Source organism: Podarcis raffonei, chromosome 1 (assembly GCF_027172205.1).
Source record: "Podarcis raffonei isolate rPodRaf1 chromosome 1, rPodRaf1.pri, whole genome shotgun sequence".
Taxonomy (NCBI): Eukaryota; Metazoa; Chordata; class Lepidosauria; order Squamata; family Lacertidae; genus Podarcis; species Podarcis raffonei.
Window position 1 is genome coordinate 95,645,327 of NC_070602.1, and position 18,306 is coordinate 95,663,632.

The 18,306-nt window shown below is 40.4% G+C and overlaps 2 protein-coding genes and 1 long non-coding RNA gene across 6 annotated transcripts in view; 2 read left to right on the forward strand and 1 right to left on the reverse strand.

The window, feature by feature from the left end:
* Positions 1 to 16,062, forward strand: part of GPR39 (G protein-coupled receptor 39) — a 122,865-nt gene extending 106,803 nt beyond the window's left edge. For all 3 annotated transcript variants that reach the window (XM_053405222.1, XM_053405229.1, XM_053405238.1), the window contains exon 3: positions 15,536 to 16,062. In XM_053405222.1, coding sequence (XP_053261197.1) covers positions 15,536 to 16,062 — 527 coding nt within the window. The remainder of the gene's footprint in view (positions 1 to 15,535) is intronic.
* LYPD1 (LY6/PLAUR domain containing 1) overlaps positions 16,006 to 18,306 on the reverse strand; it is a 33,156-nt gene continuing 30,855 nt past the window's right edge. Inside the window, exon 3 of one of the 2 annotated variants that reach the window (XM_053405249.1) lies at positions 16,006 to 16,684. In XM_053405249.1, coding sequence (XP_053261224.1) covers positions 16,446 to 16,684 — 239 coding nt within the window. In that variant the 3' untranslated portion in view covers positions 16,006 to 16,445. The remainder of the gene's footprint in view (positions 16,685 to 18,306) is intronic. The other variant, XM_053405256.1, reaches the window with a different exon arrangement.
* Positions 16,630 to 17,371, forward strand: LOC128421934 (uncharacterized). The gene is made up of 2 exons (XR_008332405.1): positions 16,630 to 16,740; positions 17,130 to 17,371. It is a non-coding gene; the product is annotated as an uncharacterized LOC128421934 (long non-coding RNA).

Sequence of the window (18,306 nt, forward strand, 5' to 3'; positions counted from 1 at the left end):
TTTTCCATTTCATTGTTCTGTATGGGACAATGACAATAAAGATTATTGTATTGTATCGTATCGTATCGTGCGTCCATGAACTGTCCCCTGTATGACTTCAGGTTGTCAACCTCATCTCTTAAAAAGGGCTAGAGTTCAAGCCTGTCTGGAAGACCAGCCATCAGTGGGAAGCCCAGATCCCTAGCCCAGATCTGTGTAGGGTTTGGCTGTACTTAGAATTAGAGAGTTGGAAGGGGCAGGCGTGGAGATCCCACTGCCCAATGCAGGGTCTACAATGCAGTTTACAACTGCAGCATGCCTGCAGATCACCAGCCTCTTCTCAAAGAGCCTACTGCCCGTGTGGTGGTGTGATTAGAGTGCCAGACTAAGCCTTAGGTGATCTTGGTTCAACAGTCCACTTAACCACGAACCTTGCTGGAAGACTTGGAGCCAATGAGAGTTTTTAAAGAGTGCTTGCAGAGCAGGACAATAAGCAGGTCTAATCAGACAACCCAATCCTAGTCAGTTTTAGAACGAGCTAGAATCTTTGCAGCCTGGTTTTATTTGCTTGTTCATTGTGTTGTGGTTTAAATAAAAATAAATAAACGAAGCATTCCTCAAAGGGTTAGCGATTGCACGCTTTCAGGGTGACAGCCACAACCTACATTCTGTACTTGCAAGCAAGCGCTGCTGTTTTCAATGAAATCTACTCGTTAAATAGCTAATTGAAGTGTGTGGGTTGAGGAATCCTAATTCCAGGAAGCAATTAATTAAGGATGAGAGCCAGTTGATCCATGGAAATGACTTCGAGGCCCAAGATATGAAATAGCTCTGAAACCAGAAATGCACATCAAGTAATAGAGAATGTAGGGCCATTTCAGACATGCCACCCACCTCTCCCAGGGATAATTCCTCCCTCTGTGCCTCAGCTGCACATTTTCCTATTCACACCTGAAGAGGTTGTGCTGTTGTTCTGCTCTTTCTCTCTTTTATAGAGTTACTGCAGAAAGAAAAAAACTTGTAATAAGCAGTGGGAAAACACAGGTGGATTGCAATTGGCTTACAACATCATCTTGACCCCTCTGAAAGTTGCATAAAAGAAGCATTAAAAGCCTGATCTGAAACAGCACTCTGGTAGGTGAATTAAGTGTATGAGGCATGGTTGCCTGTGAGTGTGTTTGTATTTTGTATGTCTAATCTTCCTCTTCTCACACATAGACAAAGAGGCAGAGAAAGAAAGGGGGCAAAGAGATAGAAGGCAGGCATGAGAGCCTGATGAATGTTCCTAACTATTGTTTGATTGTGGCTTAGGACATGAGTTTTGCCCATCACAAACTCTGGATCTACGCGCAGTTGATATACTAGTTATATTGGTGAAGATCTTGTCTTGTCTTTCCTACATAGGCTACAATCCTATGTCCACTTTTGTTGTTTAGCCGTTTAGTCGTGTCCGACTCTTTGTGACCCCATGGACCCCAGGCTCTCCTGTCTTCTACTGCGTTTGGTCAAACTCATGTTGTAGCTTCCGCTTACCTGGATGTAAATCTCATTGAACTTGGTTTGACTTACTTCTGAGTAGACATGCATAGGCTTGAACAGCATATCTTTCAGAGTAAACTGCACTATCCAGTTTTCACATGATACTCTCTCTGGCATTCCCCACCTCTTGCTTTAATTCATTAACTTACTTTGTAATGATTTCACGTTTATTGCTTGGTTACTGTGTGAAAAAACTTACCCCACCATTGCTTCATTTGATGTTTATCAAGATGGCTGACTGTCTTAAGAGGATGCATTTATTTCTACTCTCTTTGAAAAAGCTTTGTTGAGTCCTACCGTGGTGATTGGTTCGGTATTAAAAAAGAAATATATCAGGCCTGTCTTTCTGGCAGGAATCTTTATGACATGACATCTCATATCATGTTTTGTCTCATTGGGTATATGTATTGAGCAATTGATTATTCATTGAATTCTGCAGTCAGCTTGCAATAGACAACATCTGCTTTATTTGGTTTATGCTGTGCTGGCTGAATTTTGTCTTTAAAACAACAACAACAAAACTTTGTTTGCACACCCAATTGAATGGTTGCACCTCTGAATTTAAATGTGGATTTGTTTTGGAAAGTACATTTGCAGCAATGAAGACATATCCTTTGTCAAAATAAAAGGCAACTGGACAAAAGAAATAATTCTGCATGAATCTTTGGAGCATTGCTTGTATTTTACATCTATATTCTTTCTTCTGTCTCATGCCCTTGAACAGATCTTTTATTATTATGGCATTATACTTTGGGGCAGTTTCTTTGGTATGGGGATATTGAGCTCCGAATTTCATTTAACTACTTTGTGGTCTCAAATGTCACAGGTATTGAAACCTTGCTTTAATAATCTGTGTGCATGAATAAGGGTTTGATCATTCTTCACTGATTTTTAAAAAAGCCATAGATTTTAAAATGAATTTTAATTTTTAAGTTCTAAAATAAATTGCAGTCAGTTCATCTTTAATATAAAGGCTGAATCAGCAGGGAGGATGACATGAAAAAGTTACTTCTTGCTTATTTTTATCTAACTTTATGCCACAGCCATCACTGTCAAGCGGCCCATGCAGGAGTGTGGCCCTCAGGCTAAATGTCTAACCCCAACCTGCATGGTACCAGGTGACTGTGGAGTTGATTGCTGCACCATGTGCATATTCTGTCTCCTGTGAGAGGCAGACTGCATGTACACTAGGGCTTCTGGCACTACCTTTCCAAGTACAGTGGTACCTTGGGTTAAGAACTTAATTCGTTCTGGAGGTCTATTCTTAACCTGAAACTGTTCTTAACCTGAAGCACCACTTTAGCTAATGGGGCCTCCCACTGCCGCCGTAGCACGATTTCTGTTCTCATCCTGAAGCAAAGTTCTTAACCCGAGGTAATATTTCTGGGTTAGCAGAGTCTGTAACCTGAAGTGTCTGTAACCTGAAGCATCTGTAACCTGAAGCGTCTGTAACCCGAGGTACTACTGTAAAGAATTGTGTAGGGTATATAAAATAGTCAATATTAAATAACAATTTATGTTACTTCCAGTGCTGCTGGAACATCTTTTTGCAAGGTACTGGTAAATTCATAATATTAAAAAGAGAAATCAATAGCCATGTGTGTACTATAAGAAAAAACTTTGCAAGCAAACGAAATTGGCTAAGAACATACTTTTAGCAGAGCTTCACTCAAAGTAATAAGTATGGAATGTACAGCTGAAATTAATATTGAGGAGTGCAAATTAAAAAAAATTCTGATTTCACACAATTGCAAATTCAGTAGTGGTGTTCATTAAAGTAAGCAAATGTTTGAGTATTTGCTTTGAGAGTCATTACTTTGTGTTAGCTCTGTTGTAGCTCTATTTGAGATAAAGGAGCTTAGGGATTTTCTAAGCAAGCAGTTCATACTGCAAACAAGATATGCTGTTGTTACTCCCTTGTAGCAAGCATCAGTATGCTACCTTCCCTTATAGCAGTGTTTCTCTTTCAATAACACATTTTATCACTGAGAGTGTGACACTATCCCCAGTTTATGAACTTGCTGTGATTTGGAGTGAGATGCAGAATGCGGCTGACAAAGTGACATGGTCCCTGTGGCATCACATCTACAAAATTCCTTAACGCCCCAGCACTCAGTTGTATGTGTGTTTATACAGCCACTAAAAGTTGTAAATTCCACACTTTCCACTCCCCCTTCATTTCAACCAACAGCTATTTCATTGACCTTTCTTTTTCTTTTTACATAGCACTGGTAAAAAGAAGAAAAAGCTGTATCTAAAATTTATAAGCTTTTGACGAATGAAACCTGGCAAGAGCTAAATTTATACAAAACATTGGGAAGCAGTTGGGTAGATCGGTAACTGGAAAGACCTGGAGAACCTTCATTTGGATTACAAGCGTTTTTGGACGGTGTGCGAAAATGTGTGCTGGGAACCACCGACCAGTAAACTCCATCCAAAGGCAACCATTATGACTTTGCTATGAACTTTGCTAAATCAGAAGTTCTTAGGGAAAACATCTGTCCTTTAAACGCTTTAAGCTAATCACAATTATGGTACCGATTCTATAATTTTGCTGGCTTTATGCACACAGGACATCTAGCCCCCGAGAGCTGTAGTTGCACTTAGTTCTATCATCTGCAGAGCAGTTAGTTATGCTGCAGTGGCTACATTCTTCAGATACATCTGTGCAGACCTGAACATTGGCAACAGAATTTTTCCTGAGGCTGTCATGTAAAGGCGGTTAGATTGCAAGAGGTAAGGAGAACTTGGCTGGACAGGAGATGAGCACACACGGATGTACGTAGCAGCTTGCCCTAGTTAACTCTCGGATTCGTTGGTGAAGCTAAGGAACCAGCAGATGGAAATGGAAATTATTTGACATGGAAGGAGGGACTCAAAGGCATTCTGGCAAATATAACATCATTTACTATACATTATCATCATAATGTAGCTCTCCCCAGCTCACCATGGAACATGTGTAAAGTTGGAGCTGTTATCAAACAGCCAACAACTACAGTCGTACCTTGGTTCTTGAATGCCTTGGTACTCGTATGTTTTGGCTCCCGAACGCCGAAAACCCGGAAGTGTTCCAGTTTTTGGATGCCAAACATCCGACGCAGCTTCCGCCTGAGTGCAGGAAGCTCCTGCAACCAATCGGAAGCCGTGCCTTGGTTTTCGAATGGTTTCGGGAGCCGAATGGACTAAGCTCGAGAACCAAGGTTCCACTGTAATTGCAAGGTAGGCAAGTGATCTGACCCTATGTAGTGGTGTGATTAGAGTACCAGACCAAGCGTAAGGTGATCTTGGTTCAATGCTCTACTCAACCATGAACCTTACTGGAAGGCTGGCTGCAAGCTGCACTCTCTCAGTATAACCTAAGAGGACTATGATGCAGATAAATGGAGCAGGGTGTGTGTTAACCAGATATGCTCCATGTCCTTGGGAAAAGGGCAGGATAAAATATAAATAAATGCTTCCTTTGCAGCTATTTTACAATATGAATTTTGGGAAGATGCCAGAAGAAATAGTAGTGCAATAATATAGCAGTTATATCTTCTAGAATGTGAGTCTCTTTCAAGGAAGTTGTGACATTTGAGACTACAAAGCAGTCAAATGAAATTCAGAGTTTTTTAAAATATAGACATAGGCATAGACCCGAGTGTGTTGATAGGTTGGTTCAGTTAATGCACTAATTTATTTTCCTTTGTAAATATTGACAAAGGTAAAGCAGAGTCAATAATTATGTCTCTGATTAATGAATTGTGATACTTCCAACATTATCAATATAATTTGCTTCTAATTAGCTGTTACAAATATTTGCCCTTGAGTAAACAAAGCATAACCTCTGAAAAGAAATGTAAAGGGATGATGTACCAGCTCCATTGCCATTTGCCATCATTAGGTGCTTTGTTGTTTAGCATATATATGAACTGTAGCCTGATGGCCAGTGTAATTCTTTGTAACTTTGACTAGGTTGAAGCATTCAAGGTGAGATACAAACTGGAATGGGTCAGGTATACTATACACATGATTTAAAGAATTACATTACAGGGTGTATGGGGTATTAGGGCAGGGGGGGTAGTACCTCTGGTGGGGGGACATGTTGTGCTCCTTCTGGGATAGTTTGTCCAGCTTTGGCCCCTACCCTGTACTCAGCTCTCACCTGTGGCTCCAAGAAGCTGTCAGCCTGAAACAGCAGCCCCACCCCGGGAAACTTCTTGGACTGGCCAGCTAAACCAAGTGCGGGTAGCTGATGAATATCAAGCCTTTGGTGAGTTAGGTACTTCCATTGCATGTGAAGACAGGCTCCAGTGGATTAAGAAGACAAGACCAATAGTGGGTCCAATGGTCAATGAAGTTTTAAGAGGAATAAGTGAAAATTACCTCCTTCTGTTCAATTCATACAGTTCAATTCATATAGTTCATACAGAGTCTGTAGGGGTTCCCTCAGGGGCAGCCAAAGAGGTGCCCTCCAGATATTGGACAACAGCACCCATTATTCTTGACCATTGGCCATGCTGGTGGGGGCTGATGGCAGCTGTAGCTCAGCAAAAGTTGCGGTGCCACAGGTTAGCCACCTTTGTTATCAATGGTTCACCTCTATGGTGACATACTTCTTGCGTATATGATAAAACGTATGTGAACCTATGAATCTACAGGTCTGTACTGTTCACCTTGCCCAGTGGCACTGTCAGCTTTGACTGGCAGCAGCTCTCCAAGGATCTTATGCAGAACTATTTTCCAGGGCAATATTGGAACTTGTATATGCATAGAACATTCTTTACCATTGTAAAGGTAAAGGGACCCCTGACCATTAGGTCCAGTCGTGGCCGACTCTGGGGTTGCAGCGCTCATCTCGCTTCATTGGCCGAGGGAGCCGGCGTACAGCTTCCGGGTCATGTGGCCAGCATGACTAAGCCGCATCTGGTGAACCAGAGCAGCGCACGGAAATGCCGTTTACCTTCCCGCTGGAGCGATACCTATTTATCTACTTGCACTTTGTCGTGCTTTCGAACTGCTAGGTTGGCAGGAGCAGGGACCGAGCAACGGAGCTCACCCCGTCGTGGGGATTCGAACCGACGACCTTCTGATCGGCATGTCCTAGGCTCTGTGGTTTAACCCACAGTGCCACCCGCGTCCCCCACCCCTATATTGGAATATAGGATTATTGGGACATAGGCTGTGTGCATTTCTGTATTGGAAGTAGCCTAAAGCTCCTCAGTACTGCAAATTTTTATTCAACCATAAATTGAGTCCATGTAATTCTTTATTCAGATTCTTTAATTCAGATTCCTCCCTTTTCTTAAACAGTACTCCAATATCCCTAGATCTTTTCTACCCTTTTCTCCTGATTTCTTTTCAAAGTCTTTTCTCCCACCACACTGCCTTGTCTCTTTGCTGAAGAACATTCAAGTAGCTGCAAATGAAAAGTGGCCACATGGTATGGAACTGTATAACATTTTAAAAATAAACTCTCCACTGGGGGATTTTATGACGCCGGTTTTATAAATATAAATAATGCAGAAAGGTGATAGGAGACTAATGACGCAACTTATGCCTAACTATGGTATATAAAGCCAGGTCAGGTAAATGAAAAACTAAAATTTTAAAACTTAGTCATGTACATTTTTGTCCACTCGGAACGCAACTAGCCATATGCTTATGTTCCACTGACAATTACCATTTAAATGTCAGTGTATAAACAGATGCTAGGAATCCTCTTTTGTGCCATTAATTTAATGACAAAAAAATCCTTTTGGTAATTAACCTTGTTCATGCCAGTACTGTTTTTGTAAATGAGTTGGTCTTGGTCCCAATGAATCACCTATATCCTGTGACTCATACAAGTATTTGGGGTACCCGGAATGGAGTCTTGAAATATAAGTGACTATGGAAATGGTTAACAGGGGTCAGCATTAGATAAAGATATAAATATTTGAGCACTCCTAATAACAGCAGCAGTCTTTAACTCATCAGGTGACTCAGGTTCTGTGGGTTAATTGGTGTCTCTGGAGAGGCTGCTGTGAGACAAGGTTTGCTTAGACCTTAAAACTTAACATTTAAAAAAACCCAACACTTAACATTTTAAAAGCATCATAAGATGAATGCATATTAATCTTGGAGTGAGTAAATGATCTGGTGTTCTCCGCTGTACTTTGAATGCCGCTCTCTAGAATGTATTTTAAAATCCTCAATAAAGATGCAGATAGTAATGAGCTGAGTTTGGAATCCTGTTGCCTGAGGGAGTGTTGTTGAGTCATAAAAAGGAAGAATTGTTAAGGGGAAAGTGACTGCCAAGTTTCTACTGTTCTGTGCCAGTGAGGCAGAGTTATGCTGTTGGCACTTAATACACTACGTTTACTTTGCTGCGACTGTTTTGCTGGTGTGAATGCTATTTAATAAATTGTGATAATTGTTTTTATTTTAACATGAGCACCGCCATGGGTTTTTGTAATAAGCCGGCTTGGGTGTAGGATTATGATTTCTTAAATGCTGTGTGGGGCAACAAGGCATTAGGATAATGAACATTTTGGATACATGTGTTTTATGCTGCATTACATCAATATGCAATATTTTTATTTGCAACCATGATTTTTGAATAATGTAGTTTCTGCTGCAACCTTAGGAAAAATGACTTCTACTCTGGTTTTGTGCTTCTGTAGAGAGTCTAAAAACTCAAATCCTTTGGGACTGTGTAGAACAAAATCCAACCTAATCATGCATTTTTAAGGCTGCAGTTTTAGACTGACTTACCTGGGAATAAACCCCATTGAACTCAGTGGGGCTTACCATCTGAGTAGACATGTGTAGCCATGCGCTGAAAGTCTTACTAATGTGCATGGAAAGATTCAGTGGTGACCTTAACTCTTTCTTGTAAATTACTGGGACTTACTGATAGTGGATCTTTATTACTCAGAGCCATAGGCAACCACAATTCAATATATATATAGAAATAAACAGATAGAGATACAAATCAACTTAGCATATTTTATAACTTAAAAGTGTTTTAAAGTGTTTATGTTTGGCTGGACCATGCCACCTTTTGCAGACAGGAGGAGGGAGGGGGAAAGTGTAGAAATATAAGTGAAAGACTGTTTTTTACTATGTTAAAAGCTGAAGCTATAGATGGACACTTTGTTCCTGCAAATGCTTCTCTTAAAAGTATGTGCCATCTAATGGCTGTTGTGGTTTGGGTACAGTAATTGGATGGGGGGGAAATGAAACTACCGCTCTCCTTACCTTCTGATTAGATTTGCAGTATTCTGAAAGCACACTAAGCCCCTGACCACTGAATAGGTTCTAAGATGGAGCAGCTGCTCAGTCTAATAGAAAATATTGCTTCCTGTGTTATAAGAGCATTTGCTTTACTGGCCTACATAAAAGTTCACACTGCATTACTTAAGCCCACTCTGCCCATTTATAAAGCAGTAGTAGTTGCTATGCATAGCCTATTCGGTCTCTCTCAGTTTGTCATACTCAGGTTTGTATTGGTTGTACCAGCACATTAAACAGAGTGGAAGGATTTTATGCACTATCGTATTATGGCTTGAATGAGAATATAACAGTTTCCCTTGGAGGCTTGTGGTAATTCCTAAGCATCTGAGCCAAAACGTAAAGTGTTTTGGGTTGGGGTTTCCCTGCCTGCCTAACCGCTTGCCACCCCTTCCCCCCACCATGTTTATTCACATCTCTGCAAAAGCAAAGGATGTGTTTTTTCCCCCTGAGGAAGAGAGATGAGCAATTACTTGTGCTTATAAAAATGACAAAGTTTACACACACAGCCTTCCTTCTGCCCCATGAAAGACTAACCTCTACAGTATCGTGCAAGGTTACTAACAACTCATTTTTCACTTGCTGAATGTACAACCAAGCAGTTTGGTGCCTTCTGAAGAATCTAAGGAAGAACCTTGCATGTGCAACATTTCATACCCTCAGTGAAGGTCAAAGCCAAGAATATAGATAAGAAGAAAATCTGACTGTAATGCGGTGTTTTTGTCTTGTTTTATAGTCCCGGATGCTAATTTTGGCACACAGTATTGTCCAAATGGTGTGGGGGTTTTTTTGAAATTGTAATTTGTCCCTGTGAATGTGTCAGTCTGTAATACCTAAGAGACAGCCCGCTGGAATTTTGTTCCAAAACAATATTTTTATTTAATTAAATGTATAACCCACACAACCCTGAAGACTCAAGGTAGATTAACAGTAAATTTGAGAGACTGTGTTTAATTTAAAAGCCAATAAAATACCTTGTTGGTGCAGAATAAAAAACTCAGATTAACAGGCATTAAATCTCCCTGCCTTCTGTTGGCCTAAACCAATTGCCGCAAGATAGCTTGAAGTTATGCTATAGCTGTTATAATGCATTGGATACTGTGGAAAACTTGGGAGGGGCAGTGTTCTAGTAAGAATAAGGCAGTGGTACTGAAAGCTCCTCTCTCTAATTCAAAATAGTATAAAACTGGTATTATGATGGGGTATTCTATATCATTTTAAATATATGACAGATATGCAGAACCAACCCATTACTAATAACCTCAGAAATATCTAAATATCTAAATCTAACTTGGTGCCAGATCAGATTTTGAGGGGCCGTCAGGAAAGATGCCTTGAATGAATGGTCCCACATGTTCTGATGCTTTTGTCGCTATAAATTTGCTGGACTTGTCCTCGGGGCCCAAGTTTGCTGCTGTTTTCTTTGTATATGGCACTGCACATCCTTAGAGTGAACAGCAGCAAACAGAAGTAACAGCAGGTTCCTTGAGTTAGCTGTGTGCCTGGCTTGTCCTGCTACTAGCCCTGAACTGACTGCATACAAAAAAGAAAAAGAAAAAAAGGAAATTGCATAGTGACTTTCACAATCCTGGTCCTGTTAGCTCGGGATGATGGGAGTTGTAGTCCGAAAACATCTGGAGGGCTGAGTTTGTCTATGCCTGGCCTAGTTTATAGATTAAAGCACCGTTTCTTGGTTTGGAAGTCACAGGAAACTGTAGTGAAACAAAACTCTGAAACTCTTGCATCACAGTATATGGGACAACAATCATTCTCGGTTCCATAAACCATGGGAGCAAGATTGTTATGTCTGAACCAAAGCATAGCTTCGTGTTATGACAAACGCCATTTTTTAAAAAGGGTGATCCCGGAAATTACAGGCCAGCTAGCTGGAAAAAATGGTGGAAAGTATTGTTAAAATAACAAAGCATATAGAAGAACAAGCTTTGCTTAAACTATGCCAGTGTGTCTTCTGTAAAGGCCAGTTCTGTCTCACAAACCTAATATTCTGCAAGAGTGTCCAAAAGAAGATAGAGATGGTCCAGTTTCCATAGTGTACTATGTGCTATTTAGACAAGGTACTTCTCACCAAAGTCTCCTGAGTAAGCTTAGCAGTCAGGGGAATAACAGGAGAGGTCCAGGAATTGCGGACCAGGGCAGCAGAGAGTTCTTCAGGTGGAGGGATGTAGAAGGTGGGTGAGCAGTGAGGTAACCAACTTTGCTTATGATACTGAACTGTGCAGGGTTGTTTAAATAGATAGTGAAGAGCTCCCTTTCTTTTAGCATTAGAATTTGTGGACGTACAAAGGAAGACCAGCACAGGTAAAGGAAAGTACTTCTTCTTCACACAGCACATAGTTAAACTATGTAACTCACTGCCACATGAAGCACTGGTGGCCAGCAACTTGTCCAAGGTTGATTGGACAACATTATGGCTATACTCCATCTCCATGGATGGAGGCAGTAATGTTTCTGCATGCCACTTGCTGGAAACTGCAGGAGAACATAGTTTGCTTGTGCTCAGGGCCTGCTTGTGGGTTGGCCAGAGTGAGAGCAGGAGCTGGAATAGGTGTTATTTCCTTTGTTTCCACTTTTCCTGCTTTTCCTTTTTTCCCTTTTTCTTCACAATAGCCACAGCAGTGTGGCCTCCTCATAAACATCCTAGATTAGGGCCCTAATGTTTAGCTATAATCGAAAAATAGATATGTATCTGTATCACTTCTACTTTGAGGGAAAGGCATGCATGGCTTTTTCTCAAGAAAAAAACGACCCTGCCTTCCAGTGTTTTGGTCAATGAACACAGAGGCACTAGGATAGCCCAAATGCCCTAACTTCATAAAGTTATTTAATTAGATGATGATGATGATGTTGTTGTAATACAATGATTGCACATCTTATCACAAAATTTCTGGCTACTGGCCTAAATTGAAAGTATTCTAAAGGTTCAAAAATAAATTCATTGGCTCCACCTTTTTTTCTTAAAAACAAACAAACAGAGTACCTTTGTTAGATTTACATGCCTTCAGTAACATCTATGCTGTGCCTCATTGATTTTTAGTTCTTGTTAATGATTATGACAGCACAGAGAAACAAGAGTGAGGGCATGACCTCATTGTGCTTTTTACATGAGGAATGATCAAAGAGCAAGTAGTGATGAAATGCCTGTTTTAAAAGCAGGTCTGTTGTAGTATAAGGAAGGAAACAGACCTGAAGTGAAGCAAGTGCAAAGGAGGTAAAGAGACTCACACTGCAATCATGCATACCTACTACAAAATAACTGCTACGGAGTGAGGCTTACTCCTAGGTTAGTGTGCATAGGCTACAATCCTGTACACATTTACCAGGGAATAAGTCCCATTGAACTTCCTTCTGAGCAGACTTTTATAGGATTGCATTGGAACAGGGAACACATGCAATCAGAACCATCACCTGGTTCAGTTTCTGCTATTTAAACGAATAGGTAAATTTCTAAGTAGAGCTAGGAAGCACTTGTTTGAATAGGTAAGTGTACACACGTACACTCACACACGTTTGCTTGCATGTACAGAGACATGTTAAAAGCAAGGCCTAATTTTGTATGGTCCTGGGAACATTCAAAATGCAGTTCTTTACTTTCTGATTCAATTTAGACATCAGAACAAGCTATGATTGTGCTAAACATAACTAACAGCTCACACCATCATTTAATTCCACAGTATAACAGGAAACCATGGTTTAGAATTCTTGAATGCTTTTGTTTTCCATTTGCTCAGCATTCAGAGTCAAATACATTCCTATCACTGGACAGCAAGCAGCCTTTTGAGGCAGAGCAATTGCCCTAACTATATGGTTTTTGAAATCATAAGCAAATCTCAGCAAACACACTGGTTTACAAAGAAGCTCCAAAAAAACATGGTTTTGCAGCCCTTTGCAAATTAGTTTGTGAGTAGTGATGGTAACCAGTGGTTCAGTAGTGTGACGTGTGAATGTGTTTTGTATGAAATGGTACATACAGTCTAGTAAAAGCAGTCTCCACATGACTCTTCTGCTTGTCTGTTTGGGCTCCAAGATTTGAAGTAATTAAGCGACTTCTCACAATCCCATCTTCTATGTGCTACTAGAAACACAAGGGCATCACATTCATTGTTAGGACATTTTGTGTGTGTGCCTTATACCATCTATGCACTAATTAGGAGCTGGCAAAGAAACAGTGCACCTACCTTGGGTCTGCTATGGGCAGCTGTTGCCAAGAGGATGATTGAGAATAATACGAAGATGCAAAACAGGGAGTATAATATCTACAAACTTAGTCATGTGTTCTTAAGCACCAGTGAGGAAAATGACAAAATGACATTTTCCTTCTGTTTAAGTCCTTTTAACCTTGCTCACCAGCAGGGGGGTAGCCCAACTGTTAGGCAAACAGCTGCCTGGGGAGGGGAGGTGTTGAAAGATAGACCTGTGCATGCTATATGACCTGCTATGCCAACCTATTACCCTCAGGTGTGGTAGAGGATGGTGCTATCATGCTACCATGTCACCAGTGGTCAAGTAAGATGCAACTACCAGTCCAGTTTGATTTTGGTTAGGGAATGCAAAAGGATGCTGTTTGCTCTGTGCCTCTGGCAATCTTGTTCACCAGCTGTTACTTTCCTGTCTGCGAAACCAAACGCACCAAGATGTCTGCTGTTGCAAAACTGTCCCTTGGCATTAAAACTGCACACATTTGTGTGTTTATATACGGTGTAGTAATGAGCACGGCAAATACAGAAAGGTTTTGATTAATGGAAAATTCTCAGTTACAAAAATCAATCTCTTTTATTAACCAAAAGTAAACATTCAAAACAAAAAGATTCACAAAACTACTATCACACAAAGGTTATGTTCAATCCTGGCTCTTCCAAGGTGCTGGCCAAAATTTCCCACTACTTCAATATACATTCATATTTATTGTTCTATCGGCATTATCAAATTCCTTTACATTCCTCGAGACAACAATCTTCCTTTTCCATTTAGAATCCTGGACATCTCAATTGTTCTAACCTTTTTTATTTTAGTGTTCCCATATAATAGTGATTAGATACGAGTCCAGATTAATTTTGGCAAGAGTAAATAAGCATAATGCTTGTACTCTTGCCAAAGAAGCAGGCTGAGTTGAGTAACTAGCCTTAGAGCAAATAGGAGCTTGAGTAAACGGCATGGTGCAAAATGCACAAATCAATGAAAACATTTGCAATGGTTGGGGAACCTCTGTTATGAAAGTGTTTTGTTTTACACATAAGGCACATTTACTGCAAAACAAGGGACACCATTGCAGGGTAAAGAGGCTGAAAACTTTGGAATTGCATTATAGAGGAGTTTAATAATTAAACAGAATTTTTTAAACACTTTCCCCCATACCACTGAGTGCATCCTTGAAAAAAGAAAGAGGCTCCAAGTACATTCATTTTAATACTATCCAGTTTCTGGGAAGAGATTCCTGTTAGAGGAACATTATCAATCAAAATTTAAAAGCACAATCCAGTGCATTTTTACTTGGAAGTTGGTCCTACTGTGTTCAGTGCAACTTGGGCTGCAATCCTTGCATACTTAAACTAGAACTAATAGACATTGGCTGTTATCCAGACCATGTGTGTGTTCATCAACTCCCATTGTAGTCTACCAGCTAAAAGCACGATCAATGGGGCCTCCTCCTAGGTAAATGAGGTTAGGATTGCAGCCTAAGAGGCTGAACTACAATCACGGTTCAAGACTCACCACCATTATGAGGTTCAAAGCAAGTCATTTTCTGTTCAGTGGCAGCAATAACAGCGACTTACCTCATAGGTTCCATTGTATGCAAGATAATGAATGGGAAGGACACTGAATATTTTAAAGCTCTATCTAAAAGTGTTTTTGTCAGCTATAGCAGATGAAGCACTACAAGTACCTGGGAGTCTTTCCCCTGTTGCAACCAGCAATTAGCTGTCGTTGTGTGGGCCTGGTACTGGATCAAGGACAAATCTAACGTGTTGAAAAACAAAACAAAACTCCAGGGCCTAATAAAGTGGAGAAAATATGTTTATAGGTGACTACAAAATGCATTGGATATCAAAGTTTTGAACATACTTCATATTAACTGCAACTATTTGCCATTTCCATTGTATACTTGAGTGTTTTTTTCCTGTGCCATATTACTTTATATTTTAATTCTGCTGGATTTTTTTCCCTGGAAAGCCCATTGTATGCTCCTTATCCTAAAGAGCCATTCACACAGTACGTAAAAATATCTTTTGTAAGAGAAAAGTTACCAAAAATAATGCCAAATATACAGTTGTATGCATATTTGTATTGTAAAATATAAACAGAATCTGGTCATCTTTTGGGTATTGCCTGCTCTAATATGGCTGTATTTTTTTTTTTAATAATTGAGGGGGGATGAAGGAAAAGGGAAGGGAGCAGGAACGAGAAAAATATATATAATTTTTTGAGGAATGCACTATCGCTGAAACACAATGTCTTTGAACGTAACCAATGCCAAGGAGTAAAGAGAAATGCTGTCTTAAATATATTATATAATACTTTTTGGAGCACAGACTGCAGTGACCTTGAATCAGTGGCTTGCTTTTTCCCCTCTCTCTGCTCCTTCTTTTCCCCTTCCTTGGAACAAATTTTGCTACTGGCAGAAGAAGCTGTCAGGCAAAACACTGAAAAACTGGTGTCATTTCCTAGCCGGTAAGTGCAGAACTGATACTAAATATTTTATGATTTGTTTTCACATGCTTTCTCTTCCCTCTTTCTTTGCTTGCAGGATTGATCGTTGCCTCACTGGCAATATGCTGGCTGCCAAATCAAGTTCGAAGGATCATGGCTGCTGCTAGACCTAAGCAGGACTGGACAGTCCCCTACTTCAGAGCGTACATCACCCTGCTCCCTATAGCAGATACGTTCTTCTACCTCAGCTCCGTCGTGAACCCGCTCCTGTACAATATCTCCTCCCAGCAGTTCCGGAATGTGTTTGTTCAGGTCCTCCGCTGTCGCCTGACACTGGAACACGTCAACAAACAGAAGCTTTTAAGAGCCAATTTGAATTCTGCAGCCGATAGCGGCCGCTCGCGGCGCCCATTGATCTTCGCGTCATCCGCCATGCGCAAGTCTTCCACCAAGAGCGCTAACAAGGTTTTCTTAAGTACTTTTCAGAGCGAAACCAAGCCTGGCTGCAGTTTGCAGAAATTGAGTCTTGAATCACTGGAGCTGAATGTGAAAACGATGCCACTGGAGACTTGCACAGATCCTAGCCCTGCTAACCAAAATGGACTTTGTGAACACGAACTGTGAATCCACATTAAAAAAAACAGAGCTGGATGATACAGTATGCTAAAAATTTGATTATTTTTTTTGAAATAAATAAAAAAGCACCACAAAGGGTTTTTTGCAACCTATGTGGTTGCACCCTTCAAGTTTAAGTGCTTTGTTTCAATAGACTACGTTCCCAATAACATAAATGAATATGGGTTCTACATGGGTGACGGCTTTTTTTTTGTTTTTTTAAGTGCTTGACAGGACAACTAGACCTATTCTGCTGCTAACGAAGTTGCTGAGGATTTTTCAAATCAAACTCTTCTTTTAGCAGTTGGAAGCAAACAGCAATTATTACAATGGAAACCAGCTGTGTCTGGACAAAACGATGCCAACAACAACAAAAAATCTTCCATTAGAGTTCAGCAGTGTACTGGTGTTAAAAATGCCAAGCTAGAGAGCAGTATGGTTGTTAATACACCAGCCCTGGGCATGGTGCCAGAGTTTCCTCTCTTCTTTGGCCTGGGCCCATTGCAGAGTGGAGTATTGCAGCAGCTTATACAAACAGAGTTTATCTTCCCTGGAGTACAGAAAGTCTGGTATCCGGCAGAGGTCATGAGGCAAGCTGCAGAGGATGCGCAGGACTTGCGATACAGGATCCCTGTGACACAGAACAAAAGTTTATTTAGCCTGATATGAACAAACATGCTTTCTACTGTATGTTAGCTCTTTTTTTATATTTAAACAGACTGCCAAGTTTTCCGTAATAGTGGTTCTGATTCTCAGCGCGTTTCCAAAGGATTTAGCCCACCATCACCTGTTGTGTATCTTAGCAGGAAATGTAGGGCTTTAAATAAATGGCACTATTCTTAAGCCCCCCGCTTTCTGCTTTTGCTTTCCACAAAGCCTGGAAATTGCAAAATCAACACATTTGGGGCATACAGCACTTAAAACTTTAAAAGTTGTACCTATTTAAGATTTGAGTACATGTAAGTTTGATCACATTCCAAACAGCATTATGGGAGCTTAAGGAGACCCATGATTATTTTTATGCTTCTGATTTGCAACGTGCTAAAGGAAGTTCTCCTTTTATGCACTTTCTGCAGGGAGGAAATGAGCCCCAAACGAAGAAAGAGCTCATGGGAGAATTTGGAGTCTACAGAGCAATACTCACAAACACAAAAGTTATAAATATTCTCTCTTTCTCCATCCTTGTAACTAGGCTGCTGTAGAAAGTTGGAGTCAGAACGAAATGACTTGCCTTGTAAGAAGCCCTCTAGAGACTGTTCTGCACCTTTTTTTAATTGAAGGCGTGTAATATGTACATTAAATATGCATTTTAAATTTTGTGTGTGTGTGTGTACAATACAAATACAATACACTCACACACACCAAAATTGGTTCAGAGGGAGTTAAGAACAGCACACAGGGTGGGGGGCGTTGTTCCATCTGGCAAGCTGTTATGCAGACAGAATGTTTGTATTAACACAGCGTTGAATTCCACCTGATCCATAGAACACTGCATGGAAAACCACATTTTATGAACAGGAAAATGGAACAGAACAGACGGGTTTTACTAAACTTAGCAATCCCTGTGAGTAAAAGCTGTAAGCTGCACCGCACACACTAATAAAGAGCGCTACGTTATTAGTATATTACGTTATATACGTGCTATGTATTAGAACCCAGGCATGGTACCCTAAAAGGTTTGTGATTTTGGAAATGAGAAGTCTGCTTTACTAATGTAAGTCTTGACAGCTGTTTATGCTTATTATAATTTATTGGTTTCCTTCATTTATGTAGCTGCATTCACCCAACAGTTTTATTCCATTTCCCCAAACTGTTAATTCCCAGATCATATTTGAGTTTCCACACAACATAGAAGCCATTTCCAGAAAACTAATGGAACACAACACACATTAAGTGCTCTTTCTATGTTACTTAGTTCCAGGGGAGGGGAATCCATTTATAGCCCCCCTGACCTAGAAAATCATGGAAGTGACTAAATTTGGATAAGTATACCAGCATATGGTTCTTTCCTGCTGTTTTCATGGTTGAATCATAGACAAATAGAAGCCCACATGTGTGGGAAGGGTGGTGGAGCAGTGAATGACATTCATTGTTGGGTCAAACCACAACCAGTGTGAATGAAATTTAGCATGCCATGCTGGTATAGAGGTCAAAAAGCCACAGTTCCATAACAAAACTAGTATTGTAGTCTGAAATGAACACTGGAAAGCAGGACAGAAGCACTAGCATTATAATCAGGAATTGTAGAGTTGG